Source organism: Eulemur rufifrons, chromosome 26, assembly GCF_041146395.1.
Source record: "Eulemur rufifrons isolate Redbay chromosome 26, OSU_ERuf_1, whole genome shotgun sequence".
Classification (NCBI taxonomy): domain Eukaryota; kingdom Metazoa; phylum Chordata; class Mammalia; order Primates; family Lemuridae; genus Eulemur; species Eulemur rufifrons.
The window spans coordinates 8,077,035-8,102,758 of record NC_091008.1 but is presented as its reverse complement, the minus strand read 5'-3'; the positions used below and the strand labels follow the sequence as shown (position 1 = coordinate 8,102,758).

The 25,724-nt window shown below is 37.3% G+C and overlaps 1 protein-coding gene across 1 annotated transcript in view; it reads right to left on the bottom strand.

Moving 5' to 3' along the window:
* Window positions 1-3,273: 3,273 nt before the first annotated feature.
* Window positions 3,274-25,724, bottom strand: part of CENPE (centromere protein E) — a 71,319-nt gene continuing 48,868 nt past the window's right edge. Inside the window, 9 exon segments of the mRNA XM_069459151.1 lie at window positions 3,274-3,368; window positions 5,764-6,050; window positions 8,052-8,235; window positions 9,879-9,976; window positions 11,388-11,500; window positions 13,715-13,900; window positions 15,194-15,415; window positions 23,317-23,520; window positions 24,355-24,552. Of these exon segments, the coding sequence (XP_069315252.1) occupies window positions 3,274-3,368; window positions 5,764-6,050; window positions 8,052-8,235; window positions 9,879-9,976; window positions 11,388-11,500; window positions 13,715-13,900; window positions 15,194-15,415; window positions 23,317-23,520; window positions 24,355-24,552 (1,587 nt within the window).

The following is a 25,724-nucleotide window of genomic DNA, read 5'->3' as shown; positions in this document are numbered from 1 at the left end:
TGTGGGGGGTGGGGAGGAGAGAAGAGTGGAACATGTGTCTGACATTCCATGCCTGACTTGAAGGGCTGAGAGAACCAGCATAGTTTGGACGACTGGGGGCTGCTGAAGGCAAGGGGGGGAGGGCTTCCTTCCAGAAGGCCGGCAATGCTACACATGGAGTCCGACTGCCGTTGAAAGAAGGTGCCCAACTTCATCCTGGGAAGGGCAGGAGGACACGGATTTGCACTTGACATTTTGGCTTTTCAGAAAGCTGCCTGAGGGACCGATTTGGGGAGTTGCTGGGGAGTGGCATACTTTGGACGTCTGGAAGCCAGAACAAAGGCGATTGGGGCAGCTTGTTGTAGTAACAAGGGATCTGCAGTGTTATAGACAGACACCAGAGAGAACAAGAGACAGGCAGACTTCTCTAATTGGGAAATGACATGTACGAGCCCAGAGAAGTTGCACTGCCTGCCCCAAGTGTTTCAGAGGTCCTCGGAATCTCTAACTAGGCTGACTACTATCTTCCCCTGTACGAAACCAGTTCATAAAGAATGGGAGAGATGGCTGCTTTTTCAAATGCATAAAACTCAGGGGGAAAAAGAAAATCACAAGGCACATGAAGAAACAAATAATCATCATCCAACCAAAGGCCCAAAATAAATCTCCAGAAACCAATCCCAAAGACACAAATCTCTATTAATACCATTGCCTTAAAGAAGCTCAGTGATCTATAAGAGAACAGACACAAGCAAAATTAGGAAAGCAATGTACAAAGAAAACGAGAATATCAACAAAGAGATATAAACTATAAAAAAGAACCAAACAAATTCTGGAACTGAAGAATACAACAACTGAAATGAAAAATTCACTAGAGATTCAACAGCAGATTTAATCAGGCAGAATTGGCAAACTTGAAGACAGGTAATTTGAAATTATTGAATCAGAGAAGCAAAAAGAAAAAAGCATGAAGAAAAGTGAAGGAAGCCTCAGGGACCATGACGGGACATCATTCAGGACCAACACACACATTACGGGGGTTTCAAAAGGAGAATAAAGGGACAGAGAGCCTGCTGGAAGAAATAATGGTCCCAAACTTCTCAAAACTGAGGGAGGAAATGAGCATCCACACTCAAGCAACATTGTACTAGGTTGGATACCTGACAACCAATTATATTTTTGATGACTTTAAAATAGTTTTATTATCCAGGTGAAAAAATATCATAAAGAATTAAACCTGTGGCTCTCTGTTAGTGTCTTGTTCAGATAAGGGTGAAAAGGAGAAGCCAGACTCCCAGTGGACAGGTCTAGGGGAAAAATTCTAGGAAGAGACAATTTCCCCTTAGTCCTAGTGAACTCCTACGGTAGTATGTTAGGAGAAGAAAAAAAATATCCAATGCACAGATTTTATAATAATGGATATGATGCAATTAATAATCTGTCCCTTTGAATGAATCTTCTTACCAGAGTTAAGAATGCCTTGAAATCACTTTAACTGTCCTATAACCTTGTGCAACTTGCTTTTTAAAGTGTTTTTTCAGGCCGGGCGCGGTGGCTCACGCCTGTAATCCTAGCACTCTGGGAGGCCGAGGTGGGCGGATCGTTTGAGCTCAGGAGTTCGAGACCAGCCTGAGCAAGAGCGAGACCCCACCTCTACTAAAAATAGAAAGAAATTATATGGACAGCTAAAAATATATATAGAAAAAAAAAAAAAATTAGCCGGGCATGGTGGCGCATGCCTGTAGTCCCAGCTACTCGGGAGGCTGAGACAGGAGGATCGCTTGAGCTCAGGAGTTTGAGGTTGCTGTGAGCTAGGCTGACGCCACGGCACTCACTCTAGCCTGGGCAACAGAGTGAGACTCTGTCTCAAAAAAAAAAAAAAAAAAAAAAAAAAAAACAAAAAAAAACAAAAAAAATAAAGTGTTTTTTTCAAAGTTATATAATATAAAATTAATAGCAAATAATCTATATAACCATAGTCTTTTTTTTTTTTTTTTTGAGACAGAGTCTCACTCTGTTGCCCAGGCTAGAGTGAGTGCCGTGGCGTCAGCCTAGCTCACAGCAACCTCAGACTCCTGAGCTCAAGGGATCCTCCTGTCTCAGCCTCCCGAGTAGCTGGGACTACAGGCATGCGCCACCATGCCCGGCTAATTTTTTCTATATATATTTTTAGCTGTCCATATACTTTCTTTCTATTTTTAGTAGAGACGGGGTCTCGCTCTTGCTCAGGCTGGTCTCGAACTCCTGAGCTCAAACGATCCTCCCACCTCGGCCTCCCAGAGTGCTAGGATTACAGGCGTGAGCCACCGCGCCCGGCCCATAGTCTTTTAAATTTTTTAGGGTCACAGACTGCTCTGGGAATGTGACAAAAGAAAGTACGAACCCTAGTAGCCTAGAAAAATAAATCCACACACAAAAGTCCACAAAAAATTTCAAAAGTTTTGTAGATCGCATGAAGTTCATGCTTACGTCCTTGATGTATCTGTGGGGACTCCAGGTTTAGAAAACTTTACTTTGATAGAAACTCTGGTACTGTGTCTTCACGTCTAAAATAAAGAGAGAGAACAAACGATCTATAAGGTTCTTCCAGCTGGCAGTGAGGTGTGATGGAGAACAAAGTCTATAGTAAACCAACCAATTTAGAGTGCTTATAGGGATTGGGGTGGCTGGGTTAACAGAAAAGAAAGAACTTTTATACTTATTACAGCAAAAGGAAGATTAGGACTAGAAAGTTAAGAGGATATAGGCTCTGCTATCCTTTAAGAATTTCAATCTAGAAAGCATGTGTATATTTTCACAGCAAAATTCTGAAAGTCAACAAGAGAGGAGAGTACCCCACCAAGAAAACATTAATATTACATGGAGTTGTGATTCAGAACTACTAAACATTTATTGAACTGTGTAAGGTACTAAAAAAACAGATTATAATTTTGTTAAGAAAAGATATTTTATGTTAATACATGTATTATACTTTGGAATTACCTAAGTCGCATGTGGATAACTTTACATTGTCTTCAATAACTTTATTCTTTATAAAATATATAAATAATAAATATATATATAATTCAACTTTTACAAGCATTATCACATGCAAGAAGAAGGTATTGCAATCAGCACTACAAATTGCTGCAAAACATTCATTTCCTGGGCGTCTTCCAATGCTAGTGGCAAAGTGAAAGCTGAACTGAGATTAGGCTGGACTGTGTGACATCATTCCCAGGGGCAGACACATAAAGAAGCAAAGTCATTTCCAGAGGAGGAAGGTTGGGCCCCCAGAAAAGTGACAGAAAGGAGTTACTGAGTTCTGCACTCAGGCACATCTTTTCCTGGGGACGTGTGCCTGGGACCTGGCTGAGGATCCACATTGTCTGCTCCTGCAGTCTGTACCTCTGAGAGAGAAAAGAAAAAGAATTAATCCTATTAGGAAAAAAAAAACATAAAAAGCAAAGCACAGCTGGAAGTGGAAAGGATGTTAAGACAGGAGAGCTATGAGGATGAAAAATAACAATCTGGTTCCTTGTGTTTGGTCATTAACAAGGTGTATTTCACTTCATCAAAGTTGGAGAAGTTTATTCTTCATTTTTTCATAAAATGAACTGTTAGATAAACCAAATTATATGTAAAACTGAGGCGTAATACAGTTCTATTTGGAATTCATCATTTTGAGATTCCATGAGAATCAAACATAGACTGAATTTGACTTTCTTTTGCCCTATTTTTTTGGGAAACAAAAGGCATGCTAAGCAAATAATAATATGTATTTTAGTCATCTTTGGAAAACTTTGAGTCTTTAAAAAGCATTTCGGCTACATCTATTTATAAGTAATACTCACTTTAAAATTATTATATTTATAGAAGTAAATAAATTTAGCATAACTGGTCCTGGCAATTGTCTTAATTTGTAGAGGTATTTTAGAATAACTTTTATAATTAAAAGTAAAAACCGACATTAACTTTTTTTAGACTAATATTACTAATTCAAGCTGGGACTAGCTTCTTTAATTCTGAATTGGTCAGTTTTTGATTTATGTATTCCTCCAGCCCACTTTTATTTATTTCACCTAAAAATAGTACCAGAGAGATCCATATATTGCTCAATTGTTTTTAGTTGCATTTGGATGAATTCATTTTATACACGTGCCTCTGGCCCTATCAGATAAAATCAAAAGGTGATTATAGCTGGGCACAATGGCACATGCCTAAGCTATCTGGAGACTAAGGTGGGAGGATCACTTGAGCTCAGGAGTTGGAGGCCAGCTTGGAAACACAGCGAGACCCTCTTAAAAAATAATTGATTATAAAGGTTTCTCAGTTTTTTCAAGAGAGCCTTTTGAAATGGTGAGAGTACAGCAAAAGTTCCATGTAAGTGGCAGCCAATGGAAGGTCCTTAAGTGTTTGTTAAATGCTATTCAATGAAGAGAACAGTGCAAACAGTTTTTCCCAATGGTTTTAGGCCTATCTCCCTAAGAGCACTTTCACACTGCCAACTTGATCTAATTTTGACGTGTAGTGGATGAGAATGGACGGATTTCCTCATAGTCACCAAGTAGCTGTCTCATAGACTCTGGAACCTTTGCTCAAGGCTTTAAATGATTTGGAAGCTGCCTTTCTTGATGTACGATCTTGCTGCTTTAGATTTCCACAGTTGGTGTAACAGGGTACTTCTATGAGCAGAGACACTATCACAAACAGAAGTGTACACCTGGGCACATAATAGATGCTATGTGTGAGAAAGACCACCAGAAACCCACTGCTGCAGAGTTTTCTCCTGCAAGACTCCCCGCCTTTGTGGAGCGCCCCCCTGCAGAGCTGGGGTGATCCCTGATCCCTCCCCTCTGCTTCGTTCATTCAGGTGCCTTGCATCATCTGTCCTCTCCATCTCTACCGCAAGTCCATGCTACCGTCACGTCTTGTTTAAACAATGTCATAACCTTGCTCCCAGTATTTGCCGGTTGCCTTAGAGATGAGGTGATGTTTTCAAACCTTATAACTCGTGCTCTCTTGCTATTGCTTAAAATCTTTTGAAAGCTTTCTCTATATGCTCTCAAGATAAATTAAAAATGCCTTTGTATAATTTATAAAAGTCCTGCATGCCCAGCTCTTACTCTTTGGCCTCACCGACTTCACTCACATAAGCCTGTACTCGCTGTGCTCTGGCCACACCATATTTCTTTCAACCCTTCCCCTGGGCATGTTTCCTCCTACTTCAAAGTTGTCACTGTTCCATCTGCCTGGGATGCTTTCCCCTCTCCTCTTTGTTAAGCTAACTCATATTAGCCTTTCAGATCTCAGTTCCCTTCCTCAAGGAAGACTCCCCTCAATATTCCTAAAACAAATACCTATCATATGCCTCACTGCCTTTTGCACTGCTAGAATTTCACTTCTTTGACTATTTGATTACTGTCTGTACCTCCCATTAGACTGTGAGCTCTGAGGGCAGGGACTACGTCTGGTTTTGCTTATCAAGGCACCATCAGAGTCTAATATCTAACACATAGTAGGGCTCAAAAAATTTTGTTGATTTGATGAATATGTAAATAATACAAGTGTATGATCTGCCTTGTGTAAAGTGAATATAATGCTATTAGATATACTGGCCCACTGAACTGATAAGAGATTTTTCCAGTAAAGGTTATTTTGTTTTTAGAGTAGTGTCTTCATGTCCTTGAGAGAGTTGCTTGCCTGTCTTTGGAGAAAACTGAGGGTTTAAGGGACATAATAAGGACGTTACTTGGGGCAAAAGTGATTGAATTTCAGTGCTGTCCTTGGAGAAATGTTACCTACCTGGACAAAGGCCTAAACTTGAGTTATCAAAATAATGAATTGGATGAGGTGCTGGTAGAGCCTTTGATCGGCTATCAAAAAACCAAGATTTTGGTGACTCCTTTGGCACAGGATCTTGTAAATTCCATTCCTTACATTGAGAAGGTGTAACCTGTCTCTTTTCAGAAGCTGTTCCAGTCACCTTAGACGACTTTGGAAAATTCTCACAAAACACTTCTTTGTGAGCCTCTCTTTTAAGGGTTCTTTCCTTCCAAGTTTTGACCTCGTTGGAAAGACGATGATTATGGCTTAAATGTCGGGAGGACAAAAAGGGAGACTGTAAGACTTCTCAATTCTTAAAATGTATTCGCATTTACATTAAAAATTTAAAAACACTATGACGAAATATACCTAATAAAATTTACCATTTTAGACATTTACATTTTGTTTTCAACCTAATGCTTCCTGTTTGGACTAATTCTACTGTTCAGAAAATGAAATGGATCCATATAGATTGAATGACTGTAGTAAACTTCCATGATCACGGAGTCTTGAAAAGAAAGCTGAAAGCATGACATTAGGTTTTCAAACGAATCAGTGATGTCACCTGGAGTGGTTTATCTATTGACACTCTGCCATAATAATTTAATAAATTAGTCTTCTGGACATAGGAATCTTTGATGTACCTTTATTATTATAAGGGAAATATTATACTGTACTTTCTAAAAGATTAGATAGTTCCAGTCTCGGTTTTACAGGAAATGCCAGCAGCACTTATCTAGTTCCTCCAGAGAGAAACCTGGGACACAAGCCTAGAAGCCTGGCTCTCCTATTTTTTTGCCTATTATTTTACCAGTCACCTGTCTGTTGACACAATCTCATACCTATCTTCCAAAGCCATCTCCTTATGTATACCATATTGGTGACATGCTGGTCCATGTCAAAATTATCTTTTACCTGGGCTACCACAAACAGAGTCTGAATTCAGGTTTCCCTATGATGCTCTAGCAGCCAGAGATGCCATATGATCTCATCAGGCCCTCAGCTTAAAACCCCCCAGTGCAGGTCATCCTCCCATTCCGTTTAGGAAAACACCCAAACATCCTCTGAAAGACCCAGAAGGGCCTGTGTGATCTGGATCCAGTTACCTCTGGCACCTCATCTCATGCCTTACCCTGCCTCACTCTCTACACCTGGCACAGTGGATGTCTCTCAGCCCCACCACTGGTCATTCTTCTTGACCCCAAGCCTGTGCATATGCTGTTCCCTTGGCCTTGAAGGTTTACCCCTCTTCTTCTCTCACCTAACCTAATTTCCACTCATTTTTCAGATCTATTCTTATATAGGCATACCTTAGAGATATTGCAGGTTAGTGCCAGACCACAGCAAAAAACCGAGTCACACAAAACTCCTGGTTTCCTAGTGTATATGTAAGTTTATGTTTACACTATAGTCTATTCAGTGTGCAATAGCATTATATCTTAAAAATAAACAATGCACATACATTAAATAAGAAATACTCATGGCTAAAAAATGCTGATAGAGACATGAAGTGAGCACATGCTCCTGGAAAAATGGCACAAATACATTTGCTTCATGCAGGGTTGCCACAAACCTTCAAGTGGTAAAAAAAAAAAAAAAAAAAAAAAAAAGCAAAAAAAGCAGCAATATCTGCAAAGTGCAGTAAAACAAGGTCTGCCTGTATATCAGTTTCCTGATCACCACCCCTCCTCCCCAACACCTAGGTAATGTTAGATCCCTCTTGCACAGTAGCGTCTTTTTAGAATGTCTTTTGGGGATTTGTTTTTTGCTCGTTTTAATAGCACTCATTGCAAAGAACCAGTTATTTGTAAAATTATCGAACGTCTATTTGTCTTCTACTGTACCATTAGCAGAGTGCTTGGCACAGAGATCTTTCATGGAGGTAGAAGCCAAATAGTTAAATTTGTTAGCCCTGTTTATAAAGTCAAAAGGCTACGATAATGTACTTAAGGGGTTCTTCTCTGAGTAAGGCCTCCCTGGCTTGGGTATATGAACTTGTGGTGTATTTCAGCTGCCCCCTCAGAGGTCTTTGTTTACTCCCTGGTTCCTGGCTTAGTTAAAAATAGGTCAGCTGATGGACAGCAAACATTGGCAATGGTGCTACCATATTCTTATTTTTTTTTAAAAGACATTTACTACCTGAGCTCTAAAAATTACTTTCTCCATAATGTGTGAATAGTTACCACCTGCAAATGTATACATACTATGCCCCTACACACACATAAAAGCCATAAGCATAATATCTATATCATGCCAGCAGATCTTACCTTAGCAGTTCATTCTTTTGCTTTGTTAGCTGTTCGTTTTGCTGTTTCAATTTAGAAATTTCCTTTTGTAGCCTTACGTATTCGCTTTTCAAAATAAGAGCTTTTGTGCTTTGCACAATGCCGCTGCCACCCCCACAGGTTAAGGGTTTATTTGAAGGCTGAGCATCAATATGTTCTGATACCACTGTGGGAGGCAAATGCACAAATAGGTGATAATTTCAACTATTTTCAAAGTTCAAAATAAAGGAAATATTACTAAGTACAATAAGCCACTATAAAAACCAACTACCTTAACCACCATGTCCCTGGAAGTCACCCTTGACTTTGTGCTTTTACCTCACCTACGCTGCCTATTCGATCATCAATTCTAAATATCTCTAGAATCGATCTCAACCAATTCCACTACAACATCTAGCTCACTAGGATCTTTCATCACGACTGCGCCAGCAGCATCCTCCCCTGTTAGAGCTGTCCTTCACTGATCTGCCTTCTGTATCAGTGCTCACCTGCAGGGCTTGTTATAACCCAGTGTGTGCATGTGTGTGTGTGTGGTCCACCCCCAGTCATTCACTGCACTTTAAGTATTCAATACATACTTGTTAATAAACCTTGCTATGACATGGAAGCGTATATTATTAAGTATTCTATACTACATGTGTAAAAGTAACATAAGAGACTGTTTGTACATTGTAGGTACAGTTGCATAAAAATGTGAGGTGTTTATAAAGTGGAATAATCCATTGGGTCACCAACAATTCACAAGAGTGGTGTGTGGGTGTGTGTGTGGGTGTGTGTGTGTGTAGCTTCTTGCTGTTCATTTTATTTTGAATTTAGGTGTACTATGTACCTGAAAGTTGGCTGCAAATTAAGAGTGAGTATCCTGACCCTTCTGTAACAAAGAATCCTCACTTCTACTTTTATCCCTTGAAGTTTTCCAGGTAGGAGCTGTGATTGTCCTGCAATAGACACTGGGAAAGTTCAGCTACAATGGGTACTAGGCAACATCTTTAACACCATTTCTATTTTTTTAATGAGTGGATAATAATACAAGCAAATATCATCTTATATTTTGCTTTTCATTTAGAATCTTCAATGTGCTTTCACACATGACTTTTGGCTTGATCTTTATAACAAGTCTATATATGTATAAGCTTATAAGCTGATCCTGCGATTTCACACAGCCATTAAATGAGGCCTGTGCCGGACTTTTAGTTCAGTGCTCATTGTACTACACAAAGCTGTCCCAAGCACTGTTCAGCATTCTCTTTTCAAATAAAACCCAAGAGACAGAAATATGGAAAAAGATAGTTTGAGAAATGTTTAAGCAGAAACATGACCATTAGATCTAAAAAGTATATTTAAATTGCAGAGTTTTGCAAGTACATATTAACTTGGTATTTTTAGTTTCAAGAACACTAATTATTTATTCTTACTGCACACTGATTATAATTTATTAGTTGCATAAAATTAAAACCTATTAAGATATGTGTTTGATTTTTATTAGGAGGGGTACTTCTACTTTGATTAAGTCATTCTTTTATAAGTTTTGAAGGTATCTTTATTAATATATAAAAATACGATAATGCAAAAGTAGAATTCATATATTTTTCCATAATCTATAATGGATAAACACTTGAGATTATCATAAACTAAGGAGATATCAGTCACAAGATAAATATGATTCCAATAAATTCATGTGAAAAATAGATTAGTGGTTAACTTAGGTTTACTTTTGATTGTCACATATATAATAGTAGTCTTCAAACTCTGTTATAAGTGTGTTGAGAAAATGGAAAGGATCTGAAAATATCTGCACTTTATACTTACTTGAGGTATCTTGGGCCTGCTGAATTCTTCGAAGATTTTCCCTCAGTAGCCTTATAACTTCTTTTTGATGTTCTATGGTGGCTTTTGTGGAAGTAATTCTAACAAGAACGATAAAAATACGGAACTAATTTTTTATGGGAGAATAACAGAACTGCTGTCAAGAATTTTCAAATACATCATATTGATATAATATCCATCAGCTGCAGCAGATAGGCCCTCATGATGTCTCTCTGGTATCATGCCCTTTATGGCTGTAACGCCATCAAATTAGAAGTAGTTTGTTTAGTTATAGGGACAGTCCAATATTGTTAACATTGAAAAACCAGTTCTTTTAAAATTTCTGGAGGTCCCAGAGCTATTAATTGGATATTGAACAAAATTATATTTGGAGGTACCATAAAACAAATAATTGAGCTGTTACCATGGGGTCCTAGAAACATCTTAAAGGTACAATTAATAAAATATGAAAGAGAAAAAGCAGTTTCATTTCTACATTGTCAGGAAGGCAAACCCTGACTGAGCTCTGGTCTACAGTGCTACAGTCAAAGGTCAAATTCTGATCATTGTGCCCCATTAGAGAAATTTTATGAATTTTTGGTTTAGGTATTAATTATCAATGATAAGTTATAAGACTTTCTGCCTTTCTTAACTATTATGAAAGTATCTGCTGACTTTATAAGCAAAATTGCTTTTTATAATTAAGAACCTTATAGGTATACATTTCATTAAAATCAATAGGTCTTATCAATGGAAGTCTGGTTAGACAGAATGAAGATTCAGAGTGCTACTTTGGGGGCAGAATGAGAGGTGATCATTAAATATTTATTCAAGATTTATAGGAAGAATGAAGTGTTAGGAGCCAGAAGACATCTTAACAAATCCTCTAATATAAACCTCTCTTTTTACTGATTATGAATGTGAGGACCAGAGAGATTAAATGGTTTAAGGTGATGCATTAATAAGTGGGAAGAGATCTCTAATTTAGTTTTCTTGACTCTCTGTTTAATGTTCTCTTCCTTATGCTTTACCATATAGAAATTTAGGCATGCTATTATGCACAATGCTACTTATAAATAAATCAATAAGAAGAAGGCATGCTCTTGGGCCCTAGGAAATATAACCTTTACACAAAAACACAACAGGAAGAACAAATGAAATTAAGAGAAACAGCAGAAACCTTGGTCAAACTGCTAATGACCCCCCCCAGACACATAAAAGTTAACATCACTTTCAAGCATAAAAAAGCCATTTTCAAGTTGTTTTACATCATTAAAGAAGAAGCACTCAAAGACACTGTGTGTTAATTGATCAGAATTGTGCTTATTTTTAAAAACTTTGCATATGTAATGAGAATTAAATAAGTTTAAAAAATCTATGTTTGTATTTTTATAAAAAGCAATAACAATATTTAAATTGTATTTTAAACAGTTAACTAATCAAAGAGATTTATGTAATTTACAATGCAAATTTAAGCTATTAAAGCCACATTCAGTTAAGGCAAAGACATACTCTTTTTCAAATTCTTTGGTATTTTTCATTTTCTCTAGGTCTGTTTTCACCAGCTTTGTTTTCAGATCTTCAATTTCTTCTTTATAGGGCTTCGATCCTAAAGCAACTTTGTCCTAATTTTTTAGAGAAAATAAAAATAAAATAATTATTAGAGCAATTTCAATTTCTCCAGTGTTAAAGAGTAGTTAGATGCCTTTTCTGTAACAAGAATGTTTGGAAATAGCAAGCAACTCCAAATACATGAAAACAGGAAAGCCATGAATTTTAACTGACTGATAATAACTATTTGATATGAATTATATTTGAAGCTAATATGTATAGATATAACTTCTATTTCTTAAAATGAATATTTTTTCCCCATTAGAAAATGATATACCGACAACATGAAACGGTTTGAAAATAATGAAATGGGTGGACCAAGGTAAATCAGGAAATTAAACAGAAAGATGTCAGAGGAGCAACGTAAACATCATGGGAGAACTAAGTTCAAGCCACAAAGCAAAGCACTACTGGGTATATATTGTAGCAAAAGACAGTCCAACCTAGTGGTATAAATATATCTACTATCCACACAGAGTACATGTGTGTGTACAAAATTTTAAAAAAATGATAGACTATTTTTTACAGCAATTTTAGGTTTACAGAGAAATTGAATGGAAAATACTGAGAGTTCCTATATATTCCTGTCCCCACCCCTTTTTCTTCATTTTTCTTTCTTTATTTTTTTGAGGTAGGGTCTCACTCTGTCACTTGGGCTGGAGTGCAGTGGCATCATCATAGCTCACTGCAACCTCAAACTCCTGGGCTAAAGCGATCCTTCTGCCTCAGCCTCCTGAGTAGCTGGGACAACATGTGCGTGCCACCATGCCCACCTAATTATTCTATTTTTTGTAGAGGCAGGGTCAGACCGGTCTTGAACTCCTGGCCTCAAGTGATCCTCCTGCCTCGGCCTCCCAGAGTGCTAGGATTACAGGTGGGAGCCACTGTGCCCAGCCCTTTTTCCCTATGATCAACATCATGCATTAGTATGGTACACTTCTTACAAGTAATGAACTAAGATTGAGATATTATTAATTACATAATTAAAATCGATAGTTTACATTAGGGCTTATGATTGGTATTATACATTTGACAAATGTACAATGACATGTCCATCATTATATTTAATAGTATCATACAGGTTAGTTTCACTGCCCTAAAAATCTCTTGTGCTCTGCCTATTCATCCCTCCCACCCCTCACTAATCCCTGGTAACAGCTAATCTTCTTACAGTGTCCACTGTCTTTCCCAAAATGTCATATATTTGGAACCATATAGCACGTAGCCCTTTTAGATTGGCTTCTTTCACTTAGCAATATACATTTAACGTTCTCCCATGTCTTTTTATGGTTTGATGGCTCATTTCTTTTCACTCCAGAATAATATTCCATTGTGTGAATATACTGCAGTTTGTTTATCCGTTCACCTATTGAAAGACAGCTTCGCTGTTTCTAAGTTTTGGCAATTTTGAATATAGCAGCTATAAACATACACACGCAGCTTTTGTGTACACTATGTTTTCAACTCATCTGAGTAAACACAAAGGAGAACAACTGCTGGATCATATGGTAAGAATACGTTTTAGTTTTGTAAGAAACGGCCAAACTGTCTTCCAAATGGTTGTACTATTTTGCATTCCCACCAGCGATGAATGATGTTCCTGTTGTTCCTCATCCTCACCAGAATTTGGTGTTGTCAGTGTTTTGGATTTTGGTAGGTATTCTAGTAGGTGTGGCTCTCATTGTTGTTTTAATTTGCAATTCCCTGATGACACATGATCTCTTTATATGGTTATGTGCTATCTACATATCTTCTTTGGTGAGGTGGCTGTTCAGATCTTTTGCTTTTTGTTTTATAATGCGAACTAGTTTGCTAGCACGTCGCTAATTTTGGGGTTATACAGATGCACCTGATTAGACCTCAGGGCTCAATTTGGGCTGGGCAGGTAAGGAAAGGGTGAGAAGCAGCCAATTCTAAGAATAATGTGAATTTGCACTCAAAAACAAATCCTGTTAAAATTGTATTTATTTTTAGTTCATTAAATTGTTCATTGTAAAAAAAATAATTTACTTTTCTAGCATACAAAAGCAATATTTTATATGACAATATTGCATTTCATTTCTAAGCAAGTTACTTCCTTTTTTCATGCTTGAGTATTGAACTTCAGACACACATAGGTATAATAAGAATCTGTGGTGAGAGGGGAGAACACAGCCCCAAATTATTTGTCACATTCAATAGGTGAAGAAAAACCAACAATTTTTATTTACAAAATAAGTTTAAGTTACCTGAAGTACTTGGATTGTTTCTTTTGTTTTTTCAAGGCATCTATTTGATTCATTAACTTTGGCTTGAAGTTTTTCTATTATGTCATTAGTCACCTCAAGTTCTTTCTGCATCTTTATAATCTTGTCTTCCTTATGCATAGCACTTTCTTTAGCCTCACGCAGCGAAGCTTCCAGCTCCTGAATTTTCTATTAGGAAAGCACACATTCATAAGGTCTATCATGAAGACAGAATCAGAATCACAGTGCACAAACTTGGGACTAAGACGATCGCATTTAGATACTATGAATTTTTTCAAAGATTGCATTAACAAAGAATAGAAAAGAAAGGCCTAATGTCAATCTACACATGTTATTTTCTTCATTTAAAGGATGATTTTTGGTTTAAAAAAATGCCAAAATTTTACATTATAATCTGTCCACAAGTTCTTAAACCATGCAGATGAATACAGCACAGTGGTTACGCTACTCACTGGTTAGCAGAGTGCAAAGCATATTTAATAGGCACTCCCATTTTAGGTGAACACGACCTAAAGAAAGTATATTTCTTAACTGATCCTCTAAAGTAATACCTGTAACATCCCTTTCCTTTCATTTTTATTAGTCTTAAACGGAAAAATACAAATATGTGGAAAATATTAAGAAGCACATAAGAATAAGCTTCCCCACTCTCAGATCCCCAGCTGAGCCTAGAGCAATGACTAATACACTATTTCAAGAGTATCCTTCTAGAAATTTTCTATCTGTATTCAAACATATATGAATATATAGTTTTAAAGTCAGTAATACACACTACATACTACAGTTCTGCTTCTAACTTACAACATATTTTCCATGTCTTTCTAGTATCAACACATAGATCGTTCATATTTTTTGTCTTCATTGACACACAGAATCTCATTTCATGAAGATATCATAAATTATATAATCAGTTACCCACTATTGAATGTTTGGGTTGTTTCTAGTATTTTAGTATTTGGATGATTCAAATAATGTACTGACAATTTTGTTATATTTTTAGCCTCTTTCACTTTTTTTGTGATTATAACAGTATGCAATACTAGAGACACTAATGATAATTAGAGAAAAGCTAAGTTGCTATTTCTTTCCAAGCTATTATTTGTTCTGCATACAGACACAGACTATAGTTTAATACAAAGTCACATGATTTAGAACATTTATAATGTATGATAATAATACCTAAAGTGGCAGTAACTTAAATATATTGTATAAATTTAACAATCAAATCAAGCTACAGTTTACTTCTCTTTTATAGTCCGAAGGGAAGAGGTTACCTGATATCTAGCTTTATTGTTAATTCAGTTGAATGACAGCCACAGTGGAACTAACTGTATGTAAAAAACAAGGCCACCACAGGAAAGTGTTGTTCTCATTCCTTCATAAATACATTCAATACTATAATTTTGCTCTGAACTTCATGATGAAGCTGCAAATTGAAGATATCTTATAAAAATCATGTACCTCTGTGGTTAGCTGTACAGCTCCTGCGGTAACATGAGGATTCCTACTGTCTTGTGTGTTGGGATGGTTAACATGGGCACCAGGAGCCTGGGTGATCTTCAAAGTCTGGTAGTTTTTAAATAGTTTTTCATTTTGCTCCTTCAGTGATTTCAGGTCGTGCTCCCATTCGTTAGATGTGATAGCACTTCTTTCCTCAAACTCTGTTGATTCATTCATTATGGCCTATGAAACAGTAAAAAATACCGTTACAGCTCTAAAATCATTTACAGCAGTCCCTCCTTTTCTGTGGTTTCAGTTATCCATGTTCGAAAGTTGTCTGAAAACATTAGATGGAAAATTCCAGAAGTAAACCATTCATAAGTTTTAAACTGCATGCTGGTCTGAGTAGCAGGATGAAATCTCAAGCCATTCTGCCCAGTCTCATCTGGGATGTGAATCATCCCTTTGTTCAGCCTATCCATACTGTACATGCTACCTGCCTATTAGTCACTTAGTAGCCATCTTGGTTATCAGATTGCATGCTGCTGTATCACAGTGTTTGTGTCCAAGTAACTCTTTTTTTTTTTTTTTTTTTGGAGACAGAGTCTCGCTCTGTTGCCTGGGCTAGAGTGCCGTGGCGTCAGCCTAGCTCACAGCAACCTCAAACTCCTGGGCTCAATATTAAAAAATATATACACACAAAAATTAGCTGGGCATGGTGGTACATGCCTGTAGTCCCAGCTACTCGGGAGGCTGAGGCAGGAGGATCGCTTGAGCCCAGGAGTTGGAGGTTGCTGTGAGTGAGGCTGACGCCACGGCACTCACTTTAGCCTGGGCAACAAAGCGAGACTCTGTCTAAAAAAAAAAAAAAGAAGATCAATGTTAGCCTGCTAGATCACAGTGCCTACGTGGTTCACTTCACTTCACCTTATCACGTAGAATTGTATCGTCGCACATCATCATCAGAAGGAGGATGAGTACAGTACAATAAGCTATTATGAGAGAGACACACCATATTCATATAACTTTTACTACAGTATATTGTTATAATTGTTCCATTTTGTCATTAGTTATTATTAGTAATCTCTTATGGTGCCTAGTTTATAAATTAAGCTCTATCATAGGTATGTATGCATAGGAAAAACAGAATATATAGGGTTCAGTACTACCTATGTGGAGATTTTTAGGCACCCACTGGGGATTTTGGAACGTATCCCCATGGGTAAGGTGGGGGGAGAATACTGTACATATAAAAACCCAAGAAAGAAAAACTAGAACTCTAGGACAATGTGTGTGCTGAAATCCATTATTTAGAACAATGTTTTAAAAGACTGTGAACATTCTTTGTGGTTTGCATCAGTCACTGAGATTTGAGACGTTGGAAGTGGATGATAGGAACGAAAATAAGGACTGGAGAGGATTCACACTGATCTGCAAGATGACAGTCTCACTTTATTAGATTTATACTCACATATAAAGAAAAACTGAAGAATGATGCAGATTAAAATCATTGTATATGCTATGACAGATAATGAAACATTAACTGACATCACATAGCAAAGCACACCTAGAAACTTAACAATTATCTATTTCTCTACTTCATTTCAAACCTCAGTGTTAATATGGGAAATAACTCACTGACTTTTGATAATTAATCTGGAAATCTTGTATTTCTGGGCAAGGCATTAACAGTCAATCTCTACTTTCTTTTATACTGAAGGCTAAGTCACTCTAAAATTATATCTTTTTTACTTCCTAATTCCTATGGAATGTACTTTGTGTTATCATCTACAACTTCTTTGTGGTCATTCTACCAGGTTTGGATTTTAGGTTAGTTGTATTTCTGGTATCCTGGACTCTCCTTGGCTCTGGACCACTGACCTCACACTGTATCAATTCCTACTCTCATGGCGCTGGAAGAAGCCACATATCCATGCTGGTCTGCACAGTAGAAATCCCTACTTTCTAATTGCAGCTGGGCCCTCAATATTACAAGAAAAACACCAAATTACATAGAGTTTATCTTATCCAAACACCGGTTTTGTGCCTTTCTCTATTGATTGTGATTTTTTTCTTTTTTCCTTAAAGAATTCATACTATTTTGTTAACTCTGGTTATTCTACAAATGAGATGAACTATGCATGGGAAGATCCACTGCTCCAATTTCATATAAACAAGCAACCTTTTGAATACTACATATTTTACCAAATATATGGAGAAGAGATTACTTCAGGAAGCAGAATGAATATACCCATCAATGAAAAGTAAAACAAGTCAACAAACTGGTCTTAGGCAATGCTGGTTCTTATGAATTAGTAAATTAGGACCAACCAACCATCTTGGGAACAATGATAAAAATCACAACTTTGCAGTTTCTGGTATAGCATGTCAGGAGCTTAGAAGTTGCCAGTCTATGCTAACAGCAAATAAAAAGGAAAATACTGAAAACTCTCAACAACTCAATATAGATCCATCAGAGAAGTGCGGTCACAAAACGAAGGGCTGCCCCCAAAATTGGAGAGACAGAGAGGCAGATACAGAGAATCACAGAAACATTTGCAGGAATCAATCAAGACGTAGGAAAACCTGAACTGTAATTGATGAACTGTTGGAGGCTCAGACAACTGTACCTGATTCTGGCAGGAGAGGAGAACAGGAACCATTTTGAAATAAAACATACCATTTTGTTTTTCTTAACAAGGCCTGTTCTCAGGAAAATCTATTGAGCAGACCCTAACATGCTCGGCTTTGATCAGGGCCTAATGTATCTGGGGGAAGGGGAAATGCCCAGTTCTAGGTGGCTCTTGCCTTCCATGTGGGAGGAGGGAAATACCCAGCTCTAGCTCCCTCTAACCTTCCATAGGGGCAAAGGTAAAAAGTCCTCAATTCCAGGCACCACTCGCCTTCCACGTGAGGAGAGGGAAATACACTACTTCAGCCCCATCCAGCCATCTTGTTCCACCTAAGGAGGGGGTACTGAAAAGCACTGGTGAAGCTTACAGCCCCAGGGCACAGGCTCACCAAAAGACTGAGAGCTAGTCATAGGGTGATAGAATGCTCCCCTGCCACACCTGACCACTGCATTGCTAAAGGCCTACTTACTGCACTTCCTTTTACCTAGTACATCATGCCTGTATGCCAAAAAAAAATTACAAGGCATGCTCAAAGGCAAAACACAGTTTGAAGAGATTGAACAAGCATTGCAAACAAAATCAGAAATGGCAGGAACATTGGAGTTATCACACCAGGAATTAAAAAAACACAACAACTATGATTAATATGCTAGGGGCTTTAATGGAAAAGAGCAGACAACATGCAAGAACAGATGGATGATATAAACAGAGAGATGAAAATTCTAAGAAAAAAATAAAAAAGAAATGCTAGAGATCAAAAATACTGTTAACAAAAATGAAGAATGCCTTTTTTTTTTTTTTTGAGACAGAGTCTCGCTTTGTTGCCCAGGCTAGAGTGAGTGCCGTGGCGTCAGCCTAGCTCACAGCAACCTCAAACTCCTGAGCTCAAGGGATCCTCCTGTCTCAGCCTCCCGAGTAGCTGGGACTACAGGCATGCACCACCATGCCCGGCTAATTTTTTCTATACATATTTTTAGCTGTCCATATAATTTCTTTCTATTTTTAGTAGAGATGGGGTCTCGCTCTTGCTCAGGCTGGTCTCGAACTCCTGAGCTCAAACGATCCGCCCACCTCGGCCTCCCAGAGTGCTAGGATTACAGGCGTGAGCCACCACGCCCGGCCTGAAGAATGCCTTTGATGAGCTCATTAGTAGATGGGCTCAGGAAAGAAAATTAGTTTGAGAAAATTACAACAGAAATTCCCAAATTAAAAAGCAAAGAGAAAAAAGACAAAAAAAAAAAAAAAACAAAAAACAAACAAACAAAAAAAAAAACCCCCAAAAATCCAGGATGTCCAAGAACTCTGGGGCAACACAGAAGGTGTAATATATACATAATGGGAATACCAGAAGCAGAAGAAAAGAAGAAACAGAAGGAATATCTGAAGCAATGACTAAGAATTTCTGCCAAATTAATGTCAGGCACCAAACCACAGATGCAGGAAACTCAGAGAATGCCAAAGAGGACAAATGCCAAAAAAACTGTATCTAAGTATATTATATTCAAACTTCAGAAAAATCAAAGATAAAGGAAAAATATCTTGAAAGAAGCCAGAGGAGAAGAAACATCTTACCTTAGCAAGGCTAAGAATTACACCCAACTTCTCAGAAACCATGCAATTAAGAAGTGCATAGGCCGGGCGCGGTGGCTCACGCCTGTAATCCTAGCACTCTGGGAGGCCGAGGCGGGTGGATCGCTCAAGCTCAGGAGTTCGAGACCAGCCTGAGCGAGACCCCGTCTCTACTAAAAATAGAAAGACATTATATGGACAACTAAAAATCTATATAGAAAAAATTAGCCGGGCATGGTGGCGCATGCCTGTAGTCCCAGCTACTCGGGAGGTTGAGGCAGTAGGATCGCTTAAGCCGAGGAGTCTGAGGTTGCTGTGAGCTAAGCTGACGCCACGGCACTCACTCTAGCCTGGGCAACAAAGTGAGACTCTGTCTCAACAAAAAAAACAAAAAACAAACAAAAAAATAAAATAAAAAAAAGAAGTGCATAGAGTGAAATTAAAATGTTAAGAGAAAAAACACACCAACCTATAATTCTAGACCCGGTGAAATTATCCTTCAAAAGTGAAGAAATAAAGACTTTCTGAGAAAAACAAAAAATGAAGGAATTTGTTGCCAGTAGACCTCCCTGCAAGACATGTTAAAAAGAAGTTATGCCGAGGACAAGAAAATAACGTAGGTCAGAAACTTGAATCTACATAAAGAAAGGAAGAGCATTAAAGACAGAATAAGTGAGTTCTTAACTGAGCTAACAAGTAAGTTTGTTCAAAATAATTATAGCAACAATGTATTTGATTATATATGTGCATATATTGCATGCTTATCAGTGAAATGAATGAAAGCAATGATACAAGGGATGGGAGGGAGGAATTAGAAATATTTTGTTATAAGGTATTCATACTACTCATGAAGTGGTATAGTGTTATTTGCAAGTAGACTAGGATTAGTTGTAAACGCATATTGCAAATTCTAGAGCAACCACTGAAAAAGTACAGAAAGAGTACTTGATATGCTAAGGAAGGAGAGAAAATGGAATCAGTATAATCAATTAAAACCATAAAAGGCATAAAAAGTATGGAAGACAAAAACAGAAACAAAGAATAAGGGCAACAAATAGAAAACGGTAACAATATGGTAGATATTAATCCAACTATATTGATAATCACCTTAAATGTCAATAGCCTAAATACACCAATTAAAAGACAGATTGTCGGATCTGATCAAAAAACAAGACTCAACTATATGTTGTCTACAAGAAACCCACTTTAATAAAAAAGCACACAGAGACTAAAAGTAAAAAGATGGAGAAACGTATACCATGATAACATTAATCAAAAAAAGTGAGAATAGCTGTATAAATTTCTCCAGCCCTTTACTTTTTAATCCAACAACAGCACATCACACATTCTGCTCAAAATCATGTAGAACATTTACCAAGACAGATCACATTCTGGGCCATAAAGCATATCTTAACAAACTTAAAAGAAATCATACCGGGTCTGCTCTCAAACTGCAATGCAATTATATTAGAAACCAGTAAGATAGCTGGAAAATCCCCCAAATACTTGGAGATTAAACAACACACTTCTAAACAACATAAAGCTCAAAGGAGAAATATTAAGAGAAATTAAAAAATATTTTGACCTAAATAAAAATGAAAATACAACTTATCAAAATCCGTGAAAGCAGTGCTTAAAGGAAAACTTACAGCATTGAATACATAATTAGAAAAGAAGAAAGATCTAAATCAATAAAGTAGGCTTTAACTTTAGGACACTAAAAATGAACAAACTGAATTTAAAGCAAGCAGAATTCAATGAAATTGAAACAGGAAATCAATAGAGAAAATTAAAAACCCCAAACACTGGATCTTTGAAAAGTACAATAAAATAAATAAGTTTCCAGGAAGGCAAACTAAGAAAAAAAAAAAAGAGAGAAAGGACCCAAATTACTAATATCAGAAATGGATGAGGAGACATCACTACAGATCTCGTGGAATATTATGGACAACTCTAACCCACAAATTTGATAACATGGATGAAATGGACCAATTCTTTGAAAGATACAATCTACAAATATTCAACAGAAGAAATTGACAGTTTCAATAGGCCTACATCTATCAAAGAAATGAAATCAATAATTAAGAGCCTTCTAAAACAGAAAGTACCAAGCTCACATGAGTTAACTGGTGAATGCTACCAAATGCTCAAGAAATTCAAGGAAAAAATTATACCCATTCTCTATAATCTCTTCCAGAAAATAGAAACAGAAGGAATATCTCTCAACTTATTCTATGAGGCCAGGATTATCCTAATATCAATACCAGAGGATGACATTACACAAGAAAACTACAGACTAACATCTTTCATGAACATAGATGCAAAAATCCTCAGCACTTGAACACTGCACCAAGAGAATGAGAAGACAAGCCACAAAGTAGGAGAAGATATTTGCATAAGACATATCTGATAAAGGACTGTTATTCAAAATATACAAAGGATTCTTGAACCTCAATAATAAGAAAGCATATATTAATAACATGACTGAAAAATGGGCAAAAGACCTGAATAGACACTTCATCAAAAAAGATACACAGGTGGCAAATAACCATATGAAAGACGTTCAACCTCATATGCCATGAGGGACTTGCAAATTAAACAACGGGATATCACTGCATACTTAATAGAGTGACCCAAATCCAAAAGTGACAACACCAAATTCTGGAGGGGATGTAGAGCAACAGGAACTCTTATTCACTGCTGGTGGGAATGCAAAATGGTATAGCCCCTTTGGAAGACAGTCTGGCAGTTTCTTACAAAACCAAACATACTTTTACTATTGGATCCAGCAATTGCATTCCTTGATATTTACTCAAATGAGTTGAAAATGTATGTCTACACAAATAGATGCCTATGTATGTTTACAGTAGCTATATTCATAATTACAAAACTTAGAAGCAACCAAGATGTCCTACAGGAGATGAGTAAACTGGTACATCCAGATAACGGAATATTATTTAGTGTTAAAAACAAATAAGCTATAAAACCATGAAAAGACATGGAGAAAACTTAAATACGTATCACTAGGTGAAGGAAGCCAATCTGAGAAGGCTAAATACTGTATGACTCCAACATACGACATTCTGGAAAAGGCAATACTATGGAGACAGTAAAAAGATTAGCACTTGCCAGGGGTTAGAGAAGAGAGTGATGAATATGGGCAGAGCCCACAAGGGATTTTTAGGGCAGTGAAACTATTCTGTATGATAACTGTAAAAATGGATACATGTCACTATATATTTGTCAACTCACCAAGTGTGAACTTTAATGTAAACTATGGACTTTGGGTGATAATGAAATATCAATGTAGGTTCATCAATTGTGCCAAATATTCCAGTCTGGTATGGGGTGACGACAGTGGGAGAGAATGTGTGCTTGTGGAGATGAGGTATCTGAGAATTCTCCGTACTTTCTGCTCAATTTTGCTGTGAACTGAAAACTGCTCTTGAAAAATAAAGCTTATTAATAAAAAACAAACTACATTTTTGAACCTCAGTGTTCAAGGATTAGCACATGGGGCCCTACTAACATAGCTGGCCAGGCTTGGCTATGGCTTTACTGCAGCTGCTGCCCAAAGCCCTGAAGTGGACTCATGTCTCACCATCTCTGAGGCTACTCGGGGAAAAGGCTCAATTCGTACAAAAGCTGTGAGGAGATGGAACAGAGAACAGTAAGAGGATTCAAGATTCCACAAGTGGAAACTGAATATTACACATCAATATTTTGTTACCTTTATCAGCATAAATTGATATATTTAATTATCTTAAGGAGCCAGAATACATTACAGGAAGAACATGTTTTACAAAACCAATTTTTATAAAGCATATACAAATAAATTTTAAAAAAATACTTAAAATTAAGTTGCTCTAAACCCCTTTAAGGAGGTAAAAAAATTAAAGCAAATAACAAGAATGTGGTGGTATAATAAAAATTAATACTTACAATTATTTTGTTGTTAAAGAAGTAATTCACTTGACAAATTCTATCGTTTTCTTTCTGGATGCCATTTTTAAGCTTTTCTATATCAAAATGAGTATTCAGCCACTCTTCCAAAAAGTGCGTTATTTCTTTCCTATTACTTAAAATTTGTTGAAATTCAGTCTTTATGCTGGAGAAGTCACTTTCTGAGAAATCTTTAAGAATTTCCTAAGTGAAGAATAAGCATTGAAGGGCCTGAACATTAGGAAAGTTTTTATCCAAATATGATATAAATTTTATCATACATGATACAAATATCATAAAAAAAGGAAAGTATCTACTGGCCTTTTATTCTTCTTAATGTCTCAAAGTAAACTAAGAATTATAATTCTAATTTAAAGCTTTATTCTAGTTATTTGTGTAATAAAATTTTGGCAGTATAGGTAATGTAACAGATTCTACCCGTTAGAATTAAAACCTGTCAAAATGATAAATCTACAGTTCATTATCATAATACATGAAGTGTTTCTTTTTTTTTTTCCCTGAGTCTCCCTATGTTGCCCAGGCTGGTCTTGAACTCCTGGGCTCAAGTGATCCTCCCACTTCAGCCTCTAGAGGAGCTGGAATTATAGGTGCATGCCACCATGCCCAGCTTCATGAAGTGCTTCTGAATGTAGCCTTTTACATACAACATCATGTTAGGAGCTGGATGCCAGCCTCACATTTTGGGGTTAAAGTAACACACTCCACGTGGAGTTGTTGCAATAAAAAGATTCTGACTCCTAGCACAGATGAAAGAAGTTTTAGAAGGCATTTTGGAAACTTATTTTGAGCTTCCATGAATTCCCACTTGCTAATGTTAAATCTGTTTTTCTCTGTCTATGGAGGTCAGTAGGGAGGCTAGTCCATTACTTGGTAGCCTTTAAGTCTGGCCAGTTGTCACTCTGCAACCCTATCTTTAACTTATGTTAAATAAAAATGGCTCTAAGCACATGAGAAGACCTCTTTCTACTTGTTAAAATGACTTAAAGTCTAATTAAATTCATTTAAAATAAATTATACCTCCATATGTAGATCCATATTCTGGTTCAACTTGAGGTCTCTGAATTCCTTGGATGGTACATCACAATCTTGGTGAAGGTGCTGTATTTTAATTAGCAATTTGTTTTGCTTTTCCACTTCACCAATAAAATCCATTTCAAATTTATTGATGGATTCATGCTGTTCTTCTTTCATCTTTGTAATATAGCTTAATACATACTGCCAGAAAAAAATTAAATTGGAAAATGAAATTTTATCACATTTAGAGGAAGTTTTAATCCTTGAAACTATGAGGTAGGATGGCATTTCTTATTTATCTATATACTCTGATAAGTGAGGAACAGATAAGGACCTCCTCTCTATCCCTAATTTTTTCTTCTCAGCATCTTGGGAGAATAACTTCCAGACCTCTACTTCCACATTTCTGACTTCCTGCTAGATATACCTCATGGATGTCTTATAAGTACCTCAAATTCAGTATGTTTAAAATGTAACATGATCCCTTTCCCCATAATGATTCCTCCTTTTTCTGTTGCCCTCTTTTTGGCTAATTACATTGCCAATCACCCAGGTTTCCTAGTTAGACACTTGAGATTCATTTTCAACATCTTCTCTTGCCCTACCTGATTGGGTAACCAAAAAGATGATGTCACATACCTCAAAACTTCCTTGGTAATCATATTTAGGTGTCTGACTTCAAGGTGACAATGACTTGAATGCCATATGTATCTGTGGACCTCAGGAATAAGTTCTAGATGTCTGATTGCCAGGATTTGAGGAAGAATTATCAGGGCCTGAGGGGCCATCTACCTAGGAGATAACTGCTCCCCAATTGCTCAACTCCACCATTTCTTAACCTGTTATAATTTGGCCTCTTCCCTAACCACCCAATGAAAACGGTTCTGACAATGGTCACCAATGAGCTCTGTTATCACCAAATTGAGAGGATATCACCAGTCCATGTTCTGGCTCTCTGAAGTCTTTGCCAATCTTGACCATTTCATCTTTTTTTTTTGGGACAGGTCTTGCTCTGTTGCCCGAGCTACAGAGCAGTGGCGTTATCACAGCTCACTGCAACCTCAAACTCCTGGGCTCAAGTGATTCTCCTTCCTCAAGCAGTGGTATGGTGCATGGATCCCAGGTCTGCACCACTACGTCCGGCTAATTTTTCCTATTTTTTGTAGAGACGCGGTCTTGTTCTTCCTCAGGCTGGTCTTGAACTCCTGGCCTCAAGCAATCCTCCTGACTCAGCCTCTCAGAGTGCTAGGATTACAGCTGTGAGCCACTCCACTGAGTCTTGACCATTTCAGTTTTTATACTCTTCTCCACTGACTTAAGCAATAGCACTTTCACTCGGTTCTCTCCTGTCTCATTGACTTTTCCAACCTTGA